At 41.8% G+C, this 18448-nt stretch overlaps 1 protein-coding gene across 1 annotated transcript in view; it reads left to right on the top strand.

Moving 5' to 3' along the window:
- The window catches only part of Ulk4 (unc-51 like kinase 4), a 480002-nt gene that overhangs the window by 77919 nt on the left and 383635 nt on the right, over window positions 1-18448 (top strand). Inside the window, exons 18-19 of the mRNA XM_008849437.3 lie at window positions 6731-6838; window positions 9705-9788. Of these exons, the coding sequence (XP_008847659.1) occupies window positions 6731-6838; window positions 9705-9788 (192 nt within the window). The remainder of the gene's footprint in view (window positions 1-6730; window positions 6839-9704; window positions 9789-18448) is intronic.

The following is an 18448-nucleotide window of genomic DNA, read 5'->3' as shown; positions in this document are numbered from 1 at the left end:
AGCAGAAACCATGGAGGAATGCTGCTTCCTGGCTCACTCCCAGGCTCAGCTAGCATTTTTTTGTTGTTGTTGTTTTGTTTTTTAGTGTATGTGTATGCGTGTGTGTAAGTGCATCCATGTTATGCAGTGCCTGTGGAGGTCAGAAGTGGGCATTGGATCCCTTGGAACTGGAGTTACAGATGGTTGTTAGCTGTCATGTGGATGCTGGGAATGGAACCTAGGTCCTCTGCAAGAGCAGTCAGTGCTCTTAACTGCTGAACCATCTCTCCAGCTCTCAGCTAGAGTTCTTATACAGCTCAGGACTACCTGCCCAGGGAATGGTGTAGTCCACATGGGTTGGGCCCTCTATATCAATTAACTGTAAAGACAAGCCCCCACAGACATGCCCAGAGGCCAATCTATCTGTACAATCTCTTTATTGAGACTCCCTTCTCAGTGACTCTAGGCTGTATCAAGTTGACCATTCCAACTAGGACCGAAGGCCAGGAAGATTCTCAGACAGTGTGAGAACATGTGTTAGAAGAACTCACCCTATTTATCCTTTCCATGCCGTTTTGTGTTGGTGTTCAAACTTGATTGTACCGAGGTCACCAAAAACATTTTTTCCTGGTTATTTTCCATTTATGTGTTTTGTCAATTTTTCTTATGTTTTTACTTATTTAATATTAATATTTCTTTAAACTTTAAAGATAACTGAGAAACCAGTAAGCCAGCACTATCGTTTTCTGTTGGGTCCTGTTGAATGTTATGCAAGTTAGCTTGCTTTGCAAGGGAGATGTGAAGTCACAGAGGTGTTGCCAGGATAAACAAGGTGACATGTATCTGCTTACAAGACTCTGAGCTCCCAAGCAATTTCTATCACTCTGCAGGTGTTCCAGACAGTTTTATTGCTTTGAGGGTCCGAAGCATTAAAGCGTTTTAAACTCCCAGTGACTCTCACCAACACAAAACACTAGTGGATTATAAAATGGAGAAATGTTGTAAATCCTAGCAACTAGCTTTGGGAACAGAAAACCAGACCTGGAATTTGAATGTAGGATGAGGCTGACTTTTTGAAAATTAAACCTTTTTACTTCTGCAGAGATATTGGCATACTTTATCTGCATCTCCCTGTGGTAATGCCTTGGTACATGGACCTGAAGACCACTAAGGACAAGCACAAGGATCCCCCAGGTCCTTAGGACCATGTCCAGCGGCCCCCCCCGACATGTGCCCTCATATCCCACAATCACCAAGCTCTTCCCCCCATCTGTCATTTTGAGAATACCTCATGGAGTTTGCAACATTTGGGGGTTGACTTTTTGTGTGCAGCATAGTTTTCCGCAGATTCGTATGTGTGGTTGTATCAGTGGTTGATTTTTTTTTTTTTGTCTTCTGAAGCAGCTTCCATGTTATGATTGTGTGACAGTGTGCATACTAGCCCACTGGCAGGCATCCGGGTCATTTCCAATGTAATCATTGCAAATAAAATGGTTAGAAACATCCATTTAAAGGTTTTCATGTGCACATAAGCCTTCCTTTAAGGATTCATGCTCAGGAGAACAGGTGCTGAGTTTTAACATTTCTTGTCAGTATTTCGTTTTATCCATCCTTGCAGCTGGGAACCACACCCAGCGCCTAATATACGGTGCAGCTGACCTTCAGCTCATGATAGCCCTGTGTCTGCCTCCTGAGAGCTGTGGTTACAAGTGTGCGCCACTGTATGAGGTTCTTTATGTTACTTTTGTCTTTCGGCCAGAATGACTTCTCCCATCCCTTCAGCCAGAGATGAGTGATCCAGCTTCTCCATCCCGGGCAGCTTTTAGAGTTCCCTCTGCTTTATTTTGTGCCATTCTGAGAGGTATGTGGCAGTGGCTTCTTTTGGACTGTATCAGTCACTTTTCTGTTGCTGTGACAAAAGGCCATGACCAAGGTAACAGAAGAGTTTATTGGGTTACAGTTCCAAACGGGTTAGAGTCCATCATAGTGGGAGGCAGCCAGAGCAGAAAGCTGAGCACTCACATCTTCAAGCAGGCACAGGAAGCAGAGAGAGACACTGGAAATGGGACATGGCTATGAACTCTCATCCCCGGTGATGTGCTTCCTCCAGCAAGGCAGCACCTCCTAAAACCTCCCAAAATGTGCCACCACCTGGCGCCAAAGCGGTCAAACACTGGGAGCCTTTGGGGGACATTCCTCATTCAAACCACCACATGGACTTCATTTCCCTGATTTCTAGTGATGCTGGTCAGCTTTCTGCATGCTCATCTGACAGCTGTCTGTCCTCTTTGGTGCAGTGCCACTTGTTGTGAGCCCTTGTTGTCAGATCAGCCTTTTACTTAGCTTTGGAGCTTGAAAACTTTCATATTTTTCTGAAGTTTTATATTTGTATGGTTTGTATTTAAGCCCATGGTCCATTTGGAGTTGACTGTTTGTATAGAGCATTAAACGGAGGCCAAGTTACACTTTGTGTTTTCACTTAATGGCTTATTGGATTTTCCAGGGCCATTTATTGAAAAGGTTGACTTTATAATACTGCACGGCCTTTGCAGCCTTGTCAAGTCAGGTGGCTGCTGTATGGGAGGCGTTGTTTCTGGAGTCCCTTTTCGTCCTATGAACATAGTAGATCTTTCCATTTAGCTAGAGCTTCTTTTTTTTTTTTTTCCTTTAAGTAGCATTGTGTAGTTTCACATATAATCCTATAATGCTTTATTAGATTTATATATTTATATCCTTTTTAGTGATTGTTATAATAGCATTGTATTTTATATTTCAGTTTTCATATGTTTATTGCTAATACATAGGAATAACTTTTAAAAAATGCTGATAATGTTTTCTGTGCCCTTGCTGAACTTACTAGTTCTGGAAGTTTGTGTGTGTGTGTGCGTGTGTGTATGTGTGTAGATTCCACGAAATAAACAATAGGCAGTCATGGAATTTGCAAATAATCACCAATTTCTAATGTAGAAAATTGACATAGTTTCTGTGAATGTCTCTGTGTGGGTGTTTTTGTTTTTATTTTACTTTTTTTTGTGTTTTTGACACAGGGCCTCACATGGCCCAGGCCGACTGCCAACTTACTTTCTAGCCAAGGATAACCTTGAACACCTGATCCTCTTGCCTCCACCTCCCACGTGCTTACCTTATATAGACTCACCCTGAAGGCCTGGCTAGTTTGTCTTTCTATGCTTGAGAAATAGGTGTTGATGTCCACAACTTTAATTGGGGACTTGTCTGTTTCTGTTGTAAATTCTGTTGTTTTTTGCTTTACATGGTTTGCAGCCCTCTTATCTGATGAACCACATTTAGGATTGTAGTGAGATATATGTATATATGCATATGTATAAATGTGTGTATATGTATATATGCATATACGTATATATGTGTGTCTATATATGTATATGTATTTGGTGAAATTTTTTTTTGCTATTATGTTTAATTTCTCTCGGTCTCTGACATGTTGTTTTTGTTCTGAATCTACTACTATTAATATATCTATTGATGCTTTCTGTTTATTTCTGCTGCTGATAGGTCTTTTTTCATCTTTCACTATGAATCTACCAGTATCACTAAACTATTATGTGGTTTCTTGTAGACAGCTTATAGTTTGGGTCATAGTTTGTTATTATTCTACTCTACCCATCTCTATCTTTTAATTTCTATATTTGTAGCATTTACATTTAATGTAATTATTAAACTATTTAATCTTATTCTTGACCTTCGTTTTTTGTTTTCTGTTTGATCTTTTTTCATTTGTGTTTTCTTTTTGCTGAATCCTAAAGATTTCTCAACATTTGTTACAATTCCATTGCTTTTTCCTATGGTGTCATTGAATGTTTTTGTTTGTATAAATTTTGTATTAATAGTTGTTCTTAAGTTTTATATACCAACATAACTTTCTTTTTTGAGGCAAGGCTCCCAATAATCTGAGCTAACCTGGAACTCATTACATAGACCAGGCTGGCCTTGGTCTCGCAGAGACCTGCCTCTGCCTCCTAAGTGCTGGGATTAAGTGCGTGCACCACTATACCAGGCCCTTAACATAACACTTTTATACAATTTTCTAAAATATATTCTTTAAATATATTACATCCAAGTTGTAATTTGGGTGTAATTTTTAAATTTTTGTTTCATCCATGAAATGTAATTTAGGAAACTTAATAGAAGGAAGATCTCTGTACCTCACCTGTTTTTTCTGATGTTTCCTGGCCTTTTTCTGGATATCCTGAGCTTCTTTCTTTCATCCCTTCCTTTCTCTTTAGAATATTTGCCATCTTCTAGGCTAATGTGTTAGTGAACAATTTGTTCTTCTGCAGATAACATATTTCTCAACACTGGCAGTTTCAGATAATTGAGTGTGGTACTTGATCAATAAAGATTAAGGAACAGGAAGATTGAGGAGTGAGTTGCTGCAGGGCTGACACGTGATTCTCATCTTTTCAACAAACACTTCATGTATGGATTACAAATGTGGCACAGCCACACAATGGAATATTACTATGGGTATAAAAGAATCAGCTCTTGATACATGCAAAAATATGGGAAAATCTGGAATGCATTATGTTGAATGCAAGAGGCCAAAAAAAGACTACATAACACACTGTAGAGAATACACACTAGTGGGAAAAAGTAAACATCATCTGGGGGTAATAAAGCAACCTTTGATGAAACACTGGGGACTGTAGCCATTTTGATTATAGTGATGATTTCTCAGTCACACATATTCCCAATGCAAACTTTAAATATACACAGGGGCTGGTGAGATGGCTCAGTGGGTCAAAGTGCTTGATGCCCTGAGTTTGATCCCTGGAATTCACTGTGGAAAGACAGAACTGACTCCCAGTGTAGTCCTCCGGCCTCTACACATGTGCCGTGTCATGCACATGCCTATATTCATACACATACACACACAACAATAATAAAGGCACAGACTGCATGTTGAGTATTTGATATAGCTGTTTAAAGGTGCCTTGTTCATGTGTTCCCACAGTGCATGTCTGTCACACAGCCACCTCATGTGTGTCTGTGTCTCATCTGCACTAATTACAGAATGAGGTCACTTGTTGTGTGCTGGGATGTTGTAGTGATAAATAGCTCAGAGAGTTTTGCAATGGCCACCCATGTCTGACTGTTGTGATCGACTGCTGTTGACTATATCTGACGTGTCCTGGCTGACAAGTGTTAATCCTCTATAAAATGTGACTTCTCCCTTTTGAATTTTCAAATTGATGTCTTCCACTGTGAAGGAGTGCTCTTATCTGAGACCACACTTGGAGTCACACCACCTCAGGTTGATGCCTCCCACTGCTTTACATGCATCTCTCCTCAGTATGAGAACATTCTAGATGTGTCACCCTGTAACCAGTCCATCCTCATTCACCTGATCAACTGTGTTCTGGTGTATGAATTCGAATGCAGCTGATTTTCTCAGCACGATGCCTTAGATGGGCTGCTGTATTTTGAACTTCACTGTAATACTCCCACTCCTGAGGGAATCATGTAAAAGTTGACTGAAAGAATAGTCCACGCTGTTACACTGAAACACACTGGGGACATGGGGTAGTAAAATCTTTTCAGATTCTGCTTGTCCTTGTCAGCTGGAAATCTTTAAAAAATTATAGTATTGGGGCTGGAGAGATGGCTCAGTGGTTGAGAGCACTGACTACTCTTGCAGAGGACCTGAGTTCGATTCCCAGAATGCACATGGTGGCTATGAACCATCCTTAACTCCAGTTCCAGGAGAATCCAAAGCCATGCAATGCTTCTGTCCTCCGCTGCAGCATTGCATGACATGGGTGCTCTCACATACATGCAGGCAGCACACTTGTACGCATAAAAAAATTACAGTATTATTATTTTTGTGTATATGTGTATGTTTGTATGAGTGTGTGTCACATGAGTGCAGTGCCCATGGCTGAAGAGGGTGTTGGAGCCCATGGATCTGGAAGTAAAGACTGTTGTGAGCTGCCTGACATGGGTTCTGGGAACTAACTTGGGTCCTCTGGAAGAGCATCATCTCTGCAGTCTGTTAGTTGGGTATCTTGAGGAGGAGCTGGAGCCTCTGTTTCTGTAAAGACAGGGTGTGGTGACACAGTAATAGTCCTTTCTGACCAGAGAGTAACCTGAAGAGGGTGTATATATATATATGTGGATTCCTGTGGATGTATGTGTGTGTGGGGGGCAGGGGGTTAATATTTTCTTTCTTATTTTTATTTTATGATTTTGTGTGTATGAATGTATTGGCTGTATGTATGCAAGTATACCCATGTCATGCAATCCCTGCAGAAGTCAGAAGAGGGATCAGATCCCCTGGAACTAGATTTACAGATGGCTGTTAGCCGCCATGTGGGTGCTGGGAACCAAACCTAGGTCCTTCTTAATGGCTAAGCCATCTTTCCAGCCTCTTTTTTGGTCTTTTTTGGAGACAGGTCTTGTAGCTCCAGCTGGCCTGGAACTAGCTATGTAGACCAGGCTGGCCTTGATCTCACAGAAATCTAATTGCCTCTGCCTTTCAAGTGCTGCGATTAAAGGTGTGCACCACCATGCTCAACTCCATTGGATATATTTTTGTATATTCATTTTGGACAGTGACTATGTTTTTCTTCTAGGATAAAGTCCATTCTTTGAAAATAATTTGAAAACTACTTCTTAAAAATGGAAGATCGATTTTGCGGTGTCTGCATGTGAGCATACAGGTTAAAGCATGGAGAGGCACACCTGAAATAAAACACTTCTTTTTTTCTCTTTTTAGGCAATTACTCTGTTAACGGAATTAATTAGGGAGAACTTCAGGAACAGCAAATTAAAGCAGTGCCTTTTACCAACCCTCGGGGAGCTGATCTATCTTGTAGCCACCCAGGTGAGACTGTCTGCTGTACTCTGCCCTATGATGGGTTTTGACATATCCTGCCTGACACACACTAATCGCCCATGAAAACCATCTGACTTTTCCCCTTAGAGCACGCCTGAGGACTTCGGATAAATTTTACCTTTGGGAAAGAGAGCTCCTGAGTCCTTGTGCCTCTTTTCATCTCACTCTGGCTGTCTCCTTCCCTGCCTCGCAGTGCTCATGTTCCTGTAGCATAGGAGATTCTCAACCACATTTGAAAATAAAGGGACTGATGTCTCCAACTGCTCTCTAGGCTGTTGCCATCTCTGAGTTCTCCAGGCAGGAGACACTTGGTTCTCCCAGTGCAAGATCTCTACATTAGTTTAAATGAAACAACACTTTGTGTGAATGTGGTTCTTAGTGTGACCTTGGGAATTTGTTTGTTATTGTTGTTTGAGACCGGCTCTCCCTGTAGTCCCAGCTGGCCTGGAACTCAATATGTAGATCAGTCTGGTCTGGATCTCACAGAGATCTGCCTGTCTCTGCCTCCTGAGTTGAATGATGGGATTAAAGGTGTTCAGCACTACACCCGGCAACCTTGGACATTTATGATGGCAGGATTTGACTTCTCATTTCTAAACTTTGGATGTAGAAGTGCTATTGAATTCTGCAAGGGAACACTTAATGTTTCACTAATGTTTTTAGGAATATTACTGTATGAATATTGATAGATAATGGGTGGTCATATATTCTTGAGAGTTTTAAATAGATACTGATAGGCTTCAAATTAAAAAGGACATTTTCTCTATTTTTAGTTTTGTTTCTTAAAGTTGCTCCAATGTAAAGCACGATATTTTTAGTATCTAAATTAAAACAACTTTCTGAAAGAGCCACACTTTAAGACTGAGATCACAGTTGTTGTAAAGCATCCTATCAACATTTCCAATCATTCGGGCTCTGTGGATGGTGCCCCTATAAACATATACATTTTATATGATTTGACACTTGAAAGAAACATAAATTTAAATCTATAATAAAAAATGAAATGAGCCATAGCTTAGAATCCACAGATATGTCAGATGGGTGTGGTGGCCACCTAGAATCCTAGCATGGGGAGACATGGGATCCTTGGGGCGGCTGGCTTAGCTAGACTAGCCGAATTGGCCAGTCCAGGGTTCAAGTAAGAATCCCTACTTCAATCCATAAGGTAGGGAGTCATTAAGGAAGACAGCTGAGGCCAACCTCTGGCCTCTCCTCACAAAAACACACACCTACACATATGTGAATATATGCACGTGAACATACACAACACATACACATATGTGAACACAACTGAAAATATACTGTACATGTGAACACACCGTACACATTCACATATGTGAGCACACACGAGTATGTGAACATATACGTTCAGACCACACATATACGCATGTGAATATGCACACATACACTACCCCCCCACACACAAGCAAAACATAACTGGTGAGTCCACTGTGGCCATTTTATGTGTTTTCCTTGGAGTGTGGAAGCACAAGTCAGGTAGGAGTGGGCTGAGGATTGAATGAGAGGCAAAGAGACTGAGGAAGTCAGTGGGGAGCAAGGCTGTGGCAGGGGACGTGGGAACAAGGCCTGCTTTCTACCTCTGGACAGGTTCTCATGCAGCTCAGGCTTGCTTGGGAGCTTCCTGTGTTGCTGAGGGTGACCTCAAACTTCTGATCCTCCAGAGAGGACATGCTTTGTAAATGGGAGGCAGTGAGCCTACTGATGTGGAAGTAGAAGATCCTGTGGGGAGCCAGAGTGAAGAAGGGAGGCTGGGACAGGGACTCTGAGTCCTAGTAGGAGGAGTTGGGGGTGCTGTCCTGAGGACACTGGGCATCGGGTAAATTGGGGCTTGGTCAGAGTGTGTGACAGATGAGAAGCGCACACGGTGGTTCCTGTCATGGCTTCTCTAAGAGGAAAGTGTAGGAAGGGGCAGGAGGGTCACGGAGTAGACATGGTCATTTTAGACATAGTTGCTCAGAGAAGCAGTGAGCTTGGAGTGGTGTAGAAGGTCCCCGAGGGTATTGCTCATGTGTTACTGGTGGACTCTGTGCTCCGTGGCATCACTTTCCCTAGGAGCACAGTGGCCTGAGTTCAGGCTGGAGAAAGCAAGTGACTGTCTCCTGCAGGATTGGGCTTCTTGGCAGGAGTCAAGGGACACCTAGAGACAGAAGGCATTTCAGGGTTTTGGCAGGAGAGGTTGGTGAATGGCAGGCTAGGGAGTGGCTGGGAAATGACAGAGGAAGAGAGTGAGGGCAGGGGCCACATAGGCTGGGTTCTTCCTCCCAGCACGTTGATTAAACCTCCTCCCTCTGCTTTCCACACTACTTGTCTCTTCAGTTGCTCTGTTGGGGCGAGTTGCCCAGCCTAGTTTTTGGGGGGCTGTGGGAGCCTAGCCTTTGCCTTGGACACTCCAGTAACAGTTGAGCATTCTGTGCTGTCAGACTCTTCAGATAGCGCAGGGCTGGCTGGGTGGGACACCAGTGTTGACACCCACAGTTATCCACAGAACGATTTCTCCATCAGTCAGATCACACCCTCTTCTTGGTTCTTTCCACTGAGCTTCTGCTGTGTGGAGGTCTCCGCAGCACTGTATATAAGACAAGAGGTAGAAATACCTTGTGTGTATATGTCAAAGAAAGACCATGGGTCTGGCCTGGTCCGGGCCTGCCAGTCAGGTAGCAAGTGGTGATTTAAATAGAACATGAATCCGGGTAGCGTGGCCAAGCGGTCTAAGGCGCTGAATTAAATAGAACATGAAGTTTCAGAATCATGTGTTTGGAATCTTGCCTTTTCTCAAACAGGTGAATAGCTTTTGTGCCTCTAGCTTCACTGTCTCCCTTACCCTTCATTTTAGGAAGAAAAAAAACAGCACCCCAGAGAATGCTGGGCCATTCCCTTGGCTGCATACACCGTGATAATGAGGTGCCTTCGGGAAGGGGTAAGGCATCTTTGTTGTCCTCTCTGGATCCTGCAATTGCAATCACCCTCAGGCTCTGTGCAGCAGCGTAGCCTACAGCAGTGTAAGTGCTCGTCAGCATTGCTCCTGAATTTAAATAATCCCGACAAGCCATGGAGCAAAGTGACTTACAGGGAGGAGAGTGGAAATGAGCTGGGCCCTCATCTAAGTGTCCTGTTTCAAAGATGATAGCAAATGTGTACAACGTGCCTGCCTGACCCTGGTTGGGCTTTCAGCCTGACACCCCGAGCTGACACAGCTCCACCCCCACCCCCCCTACTGACTGTAGTGGTAAGTAGTGTCTGCTATGTGATGAGAGTTTTCGTGTGTCTTTTTATGTTATGGTTGATGGGGAAGCTCCCAGCTGGTCACTTCACTACCTCAAGTCCATGTAGCCTCACCGCACAGAGCAGTTATCAGCCTGGGAGGCTAGTGTTCTCTGTTTGCCTGATGCTGTTTGACATGGCTTCACCCAAGGCAAAGCCATGGGCTACAAACATTCCTGAAGGAATGATAAAGATATGTCAGGATAAAAGTCTTTCTTCCTGTGTCACATGGTGATGGAAGAAAGTTCCAGCAGTGGAGAAGGCCACCAAGACACTCCCTAGTGGTGCAGAAGTCTGAGCACTTCCTAGCCTGAAGGTACTCTGTCAGGATGGTGTATGTGACTGTGGACTGTGATGATTTCACAGCTGCAGTCAGAAACCTGTGCTTGGCTTGCTGTTTAAGGCCTCAGACTGGGACACCTGGGGAACACAGGTGAAGGGGATGTTTCTGTTGACACCAGCCTCATCTCTCAGAGGGGAGTAAGTCAAGGACCATGGGCCAAAGAAGCAAGTGTAGAAACTCAGGACCAAAGACTCTTCCCAGGACACCTTTATTTGTGCATAGAAAAGGCCCAGAACTTTCTGTCTCTAGTTTTTATTTTTATTTCTATTTAAAAAAGTATTTTATTATTTTTATTTGATATGTATGAGTGTATTGCCTGCATGTATCGTAAGTGCACCTGTGTTGTGCTGTGCCTGCAAAGGTAAGAAAAGGGTATTGATCCCTTGGAACTTGAGTTGCAGACTGTTGTTAGCTGCCATGTGGGTGCTGGGAACCAAACCCAGGTCCTTTGCAAGATCAGCCAGTGAGCTTAACCTCTCAGCCATCTCTCCAGCCCCTCATCTCATTGTCATGTTAGGAATGATGAGCCCAAGGGGTGAAAATATCTACCAGAGCAGAATGGATAATAAAATGATAATAAATGGGGCGGGAAGAGGGAAGAGGGAGAGGGAAAGGAGAGGGCGAGGGGGAGAGAGAGAGAGAGAGAGAGAGAGAGAGAGAGAGAGAGAGAATGAATAGATGATTCTGTTACCCCCTGTGGGGTCCTTTCATAACAGTTAAGCCAAGTTACCTGGCCTCATCGCCTGGTATTTGTGTGGTGTAGGCTCTGAATAGATGATAGGTGGGCTGCCCAATGTCTTGAGGGAGGAGATCTAATCCACGTGGTCTCTGTGAGTCTGGCTATTTGGGGTGAGACACCAGGAGCCATTAGGAGTTAGGCTTTGTTTGTGTATGGCATCACAAGTCGCTGGGTCAGGCTCTAAGCAGTTAAGGTATGTCAACTAGAGTGTTGGGGAATATTGCTTTTTGTCTTTGCCTTTTTGTCCCTACATGCAAGTTTTTCATTGTACATATGATATGAAGAATAATGTTTGATATCATGTATATTATTAAATAATTACTAATAATTTTAAAATAAAGAAATAGAGAAATAATTTTTTTTTGGCTTTTTGAGACAGGGTCTCCCTGTAGCCCCAGCTGTCCTGAACTCACTATGTAGACCAGGCTGGCCTTGAACTCACAAAGATCCACCTGCCTCTGCCTCCCAAGTGCTGGGATTAAAGGCGTGCGCCACCATGCTGGGTGAGAAATAATTTTATTTTAATTATGCATATGTGTGTCTGTGTACGGGTATGTGCATGTAAGTGCAGGTGCATGTGGAGGCCAGAAGAAGGCAACAGATCCCCTGGAACTGGAGTTCCTGGTGGTACTGAGCTGCTTTGTGGGTGCTGGGAACTGAACTCTGGTCCTCTGAAAGATCAGCAAGTGCTTTTAACCACTGAGCCATTCTCCACAAAGATACAGTTTTATATTTTAGTAACATACTGACTTTTTATTGTGTTAGTTACATATGGGAAGTCATATATTTTTCATAAAGTATGTAAAGTCCAAGTTATATTGTAATTTATGAAAAAATTTTGTTAAATCTTTGAAAATCAATTAAATGTGTGCTTTGGCAGGACACACACACAGAGTAGCATCATCTTACACATATATAGTATGTATCAAATAAGGCCTATGGAGTCTGATTTGTATCTCCAAATGTCCTTCAGCATGTGTCCATCCACCAGGCCCACCAAGAATTCCGTCCCTGTAAGACACTGTCTCCCCCATCCCAGCAGCCATCTAGTGCCAAAAGTTCTTTAGATTGGGTTGGTATTTCTTACCTACCTCCCCATGTCTGTGCTGGGATTTTGTCTTATTTGAGCTTGCATAGGACTTGCACATGCTGTCACCATTGTCATGAGTTCTTATGCATAACTGACCAGCTGTGGAAGACTGTTTCCTTGTGGTCATCCACCCCCTCTGGCTCTTAAATCTTTCTGCCTCCTCTTCTGCAAAGATCCCTGAGTCTTGGGAGGCAGAGGTTTGAAGAAGGTGTCCTAATCTGAAACAAGCACTCTGTGGCCTGTTGCACTCTACATATTAGCCAGCTTTGGGTTTCTGTGTTAATCACCTGCATAAGGAAACTTCTCTGGAGATAGCTGAATTTTAATGATTATTAATGAGGATGACCAACTTTTTCTATGTATCTGGTTATTTTGGTTTCTTTCAAAATGCTTGTCTGCCTTAAATCTTTTGCTTTGTAGGAACTGTAGTTTTGTAACCTATATCATAGAATGTTTTAAACACTAGAAAAGAAAATTGTAGTGATCAACTCTTTTCCTTACCTACATTCAGCAGTTAACACTTTGCCCACCTGCTTCAGGCTGATGTGTGTGGACATCCAAATGTAATATGCCATTTTCATTAATTCAGGCCTTTATTTTCTTTTTTAAAAAATATTTTTGTTTACTATTTTAAATTTGTGCGTATGAGTGTATTATCTGCATGTAGGTAGGTGCACTTGTGTCTTGCAGTACCCATGGAGGTCAGAAGAGGGCATTGGATCCCCTGAAACTGGAGTTTTAGACAATTGTTAGCCACTCTGTGGATCCTGGGAATTGATCCCAGGTCCTCTACAAGAGCAGCCAGTGCTCTTAACCTCTGAGTCATCTCTCCAGCTCCTCAGGCCTTTATTTTCTGAGCTGTTGAAAAAATAGTTCATTGTAGTCCTATACCCATGTATTCTGCATGTTAATCTTCTATGGTTGTTTGTTGTAGGTACTTTTTAAAAATAAAAGATCTCTTTCTAATTATGTGAATGATTAGGTCAGATGAGGATGTGAGATGCCCTAGAGCTGTAGTTACAGGCAGTTGTCAGTCTCACAACATGGGTCCTGGGAACTGAACTCTGTTACTCTGCAAGAGCAACAAGTGCTTTTAAGCACTGAGCCATCTCTCCAGTCCCATGATGCAGGTAGCTTTAATTTGTGGTGAGCTGTCTTTATAGTATCTGGAGATAGGCAGCAGTTCTTAAAGTTAAGACCAGTGCGATGACTTAGCAGGTAAAGGCACTTGCCACCAAAGTGGATGACCTGACTTAGATGGGGGACCCAAGACTGACCAGTCTAGGCAAATCTGTGAGCTCTAGGTTCGGTGAGATTCTGTCTTAGAAAATAAGGTGGAGAGTGATTGAGGAAGATACCTGATGACCTGTGGACCTGTAACCTCCACACACATGTGCACATGCACACTCACATATATCCGTGCAAACACATACATGCACCTGTGTGTACACGTACGCCCCTCACATGTAAATAAATGGTTTTTTAGCCTAACATCATTAAAATAGTGTCTTTCATTTAAAAATCTTATTTATTATTATTTTTATTTTATGTGTGAGTGTATTGCCTGCATTTATGTAAGTGTACCCATGCTGTGCAATGCCCATGGAGGTCAAAAGAGGGTGTTGGATCCCCTGGAACTGGAGTTACAGACTTTCAGCTGCCATGTGAGTGCTGGGGATCAGACCCAGGTCCTCTGCAAGAGCACCTGGTGCTCTTAACCGCTGAACCATGTCCCTAGCTCCTCTTTCATTTTTTTTAATGAAAAGTTTTATAATTTATTTGTTTTCCCATGCACTTTTTGATATTTTTCCTTTAAACTATTTTTAAATTAGCATATATTCATTGTATATTGTAAAGAATTTCATTAAAGACATTTAAAATATTTTATTTATTATTTTTATTTTATGTATATGCATGTATTGCCTGTATGTAGGTAAGTGCACCTGTGTTGTGCAATGCCCGCACAGGACAGAAGAGGCTGTTGGATTCCCTGGAACTGGAGTTACAGACAGTTGTTAGCTGCCATGTGGGTGCTGGGATTCTAACCCAGGTCGTCTGCAAGAACAGTCAGTGCTCTTAACTGTTGAGCCATCTCTCCAGCCCCAATTAAAGATATTTTTAAGTGTGTCATATACTTTGACCATATTCAACCCCCCTAATCCTTATTTATCTCCTCCCTCCTGTCAGGCCTCTTTCCTTTATCCAAGTAGTTTCCCTTTTACTTTCATGTCATACACATACATGTATACATATATATGTCCAAACAGAGTTCTGTACATACACACATGTGCGTATATGTGTGCATATATGTATGTATGTATATGTGTATATATCCACGTGCTTGTGTATATCTATGCTCATGTGTATATGTGCATGTGTGTATATATGTATATTGTAGGCATGTGTGTTGGTACAAGGGGTTAAACCCAGGCCCTTGTACATGTGAAATATATACCCTGCCACCTTTGAGCTATAGCCCCAGGCTGATATTTTATATCTGTAAACCCTAATTCCCACATATGAAAGAAAATGTGTGGTATTTGTCTTTTTGAGTCTGTTTTAATTTGTTTAATGTGGTGATCTCCATTTCAATCCATTTCCTCGCAAACAATATAATTTTGTTGTCCTTTTTGGTGGATAAAACTCCATTGTGCCTACATACTGCATTTTCTGTATCCATTCATGTCTTGATAGACATTTGATGTGTAGACCTAGTCTGTAATTAGGCTGCTGTGAACAGGGCAATGTGCACCTTTGATGTGTGGGTCTCTTGAGGAGTGCTGACTGATTCCTTTGGAAGCCTTTCCAGGATAGTGCCGCAAGATCGCATGGTAGTTCATTTTTGGTTTTCTGAGGAACGTTCATGAGGGTGTCTGCAATGGCTGGTCTCATGGACATTCCCACAAGCAGTGCACAAGGCTCGCTTTTCTGGGCCTCACCAGTGCTGTTTCCTATTTCTTTTCTTAATGTTAATCACTTTGATTGGGGTCAGATGGAATCTCAATGTAATTTTGATTTGCATTTCCCCATTGCTAAGGATTTTGAACTTTTTTTCAATATTTATTGGCCACTTGTACTTAATCTTTTGAGAACCATCTCTTCATTTCATTTGCCTATTTATTGATTGAATTGTTTATTAAGTTGGTATTTGATTTTTTTAGTTTTTACATTTTTTCCCTCTGGCTACTAACCCCTGTCAGATAAACAGCTGGCAAAGCTCCCCCACCCCGCCCACCCATGGAGTGTCTCTTCTTTCTCCTGATTATTTCCTTTGCTGTGCAGAACCTTTTAAATTTCCTGAAGTCTCACCTGTCAGTTGTTGCTATTATTTTGTGAGCTGTTGGAGTTCTTTTCACAAAGTCCTTGTCTATGCCTGCATCTTGAAATGTTTCCTCCTAGCAGTTACAGAGTTTTAAATCTTAAATTCAGGTTTTTAATCCATTTTTAATTGATTTTTGTGCAAGTGAGAGGTAGGGGGCAAGTTTCATTCTCCTACCTGTTATCCAATTTCCCCAGAACCTTTTGAAGAGTCTTGTCTTTTTTCTAGTGCATGTTTTTGGTATTTATATTAGTTACTTTTCCTGTTGCTCTGACAAAACACCTAACAGAAGCAGCTTAAAGAAAGAAGGGTTTATTTTGGATCACAGTTTCATGATGGGAAGGCATGGCTACAGGAGCATGAGGTATTTATTTTCCTGCAAACAACATAATTTAGTTCTTCATGGCTGAAAATAATTCACTATATATAAATACCACATTTTCTTTCTCCATTCCTTTGTTGATGAACAGCAGGGTCTTAAAAATATTTTATTCTTTTTATTTTATGTGTATGTGTGTATTGCCTGCATGTATGTAAGTACTCCCATGTCATAAAATGCCCATGGAGGTCAGAAGAGCCTGTCAGATCCCCTGGAACTGGAGTTATGGACAGTTGTTAGCTGCCATGTGGGTGTTGGGAATTGAACCCAGGTCCTCTGTAAGAACAATCAATGCTCTTAACCACTGAGCCAGCTCTCCAACCCCTGATGAATAGCAGTTTTTAAAATCAAATATCCTTATACAGTACAATCCAGATCTGCTAGTGTAAGGCCTGCATGGTGAATGATAGCATGAAAATATTAGGTCTTTGTTTTCCTTAATTAAAACCATATGTCAGGGCTGGTGGGGTGGCTCAGTGGGTAAGGATGCTTGCCTCTAAGTCTGAAGATCCAAATTCAGTCCCCAGAATCCACATGGTGAAAGAAGAGAACTAACTCCTACATGTTATCCTCGGACCTCCACATGTTTCCTATGGCAGAGGCATGTGTCCATGTGAACACACACATACACACACACACACACACACACACACACAAAGTAAAAAATTTAAAACATACTACAAAAGCATAAAAGTTTGTATTCAAGGTAAAACCACTACAATTTATAAGAAAGAATAGTCTGAAAACTGAGCACAGTGTTTCAGATAGCAGTCATTGGAGCTGTGTGGTGTGATATGCACAGTTCAGAGTGGGCATAGGGTGTGTTCAGAACCAAGGTTGCAGTACACAGGGGCCAGAGCTGCCAGAAAAACCCTGGATTTATGAGGCTTGGGTTCTGATCTAAATGTTGGTCATTATATGTTCAGAAACCTTTTGCTGTGGCCAACTTTTCCTACCTCTATAGTTAGTTACATGACCCTGTATTGGGCCCCAGCCACAGTGTAAGAAGCTAGGATCGAGACTTAGGAGTGTGTTCATACACACTGTCTCATTTCCTCGGTATCTGCTTGTGTTTCATTATCTCCGTTTTACAGATGACAAAGCTGAGGTGCAGAGGGATCATGTCCAAAATTGCCTAGTTACTAGAATGTGAAACATGGCTGGAGCTTAGAGACAAGTGGATATTTTTCTTTTTTATGATTTTACATGAAAGAGACAACACATTGTACTAAAAAAATTTAAAAAAGTAATACATACATACTGTACCAATCTCAGCCCCACAGTCCACACTGGGTAATCGCTATTACAGAACACTGTCTAATTTTTTATGTCCTTCCTTCTTTTACTTATGTGTTTATATATGTGTGTTTTCTTGATAAACACAATGGAATTATACTGTACATATAATTATTTAATGTATTTTTCAATAGTTTTTGTTTTAAAAAATATTTTTACTGTTTCTTTGAGAATTCCACACAGTGTTTTTTTGTCTTTTTTTTTTTTTTGGTATTTTTTGAGACAGGGTCTCCCTGTAGCCCCAGCTGTCCTGGAACTCGCTATGTAGACCAGGCTGGCCTTGAACTCACAGAGATCTGCCTGCCTCTGCCTCCCAAGTGCTGGGATTAAAGATGTGTGCCACCACGACTAGCTTTTTTTGTCTTTTTGAGACAGGGTTTCCTTGTAGCCCAGCTGGCCTGAAACTCACTGTGTAGACCAGGCTAGCCTTGATCTCACAGAGATTTATCTGCCTCTGCCTCTTGAGTGCTGGGATTAAAGGTGTGCATCACCATGCTGGTCATACAATGTATATTCATCATATTCAGACCCCTTTCCCCATCTCCCCCCGCCCCAATCGTTTTGGTTTCTGAGATAGGGGTCTCATTATGTAGCCCTGGCTGGCCTTGAACTCATAGAAATCCACCTGCCTAGATCAAATTTAGTTTGGTGAACCTATGAATTTATTGATTAATTTATAGGACCATGACTTTTCAAAGGCAGCATCACTAAAAATTGCTGTATTCTGGCATTTTCTAGTTTTTTTCTAAGAAGGTTAATCTTGATCAATGGTATTCATGCCATTTAATACTGTACTATTTTAGTTCTTTAATTCAGATTTAGGATTCCAGATTTTATCCCTTAAGAGCCCCTAGATCCTTTCCTTACACTTGTAAAATTGAACTGGCTTTATGTAATTATGCAGAAAATGTTATTACAAAGCTTTCTAGCCAATACTCCAGCTGGATTAAAAAAATACCCACTATATTTCTGGTCAAAATGGTATTTTTGGCATAAGGCTTCCCTCTTAAACACACACACACACACACATACACACACACACAAATCAACAAATTAAAGAAAAATGTATTATATTTGAGGAGGAAGCATGGAAATTTACATCATGCTAATTAGTAGAGGTGATAACCAATACCATTGAAATCTGTCCGAT

Source organism: Nannospalax galili, unplaced genomic scaffold (genome assembly GCF_000622305.1).
Source record: "Nannospalax galili isolate Female #2095 unplaced genomic scaffold, S.galili_v1.0 scaffold443, whole genome shotgun sequence".
NCBI classification, from domain to species: domain Eukaryota; kingdom Metazoa; phylum Chordata; class Mammalia; order Rodentia; family Spalacidae; genus Nannospalax; species Nannospalax galili.
The sequence above is the reverse complement of the archived record's forward strand: the minus strand, read 5'-3'. Positions and strand labels throughout refer to the sequence as shown.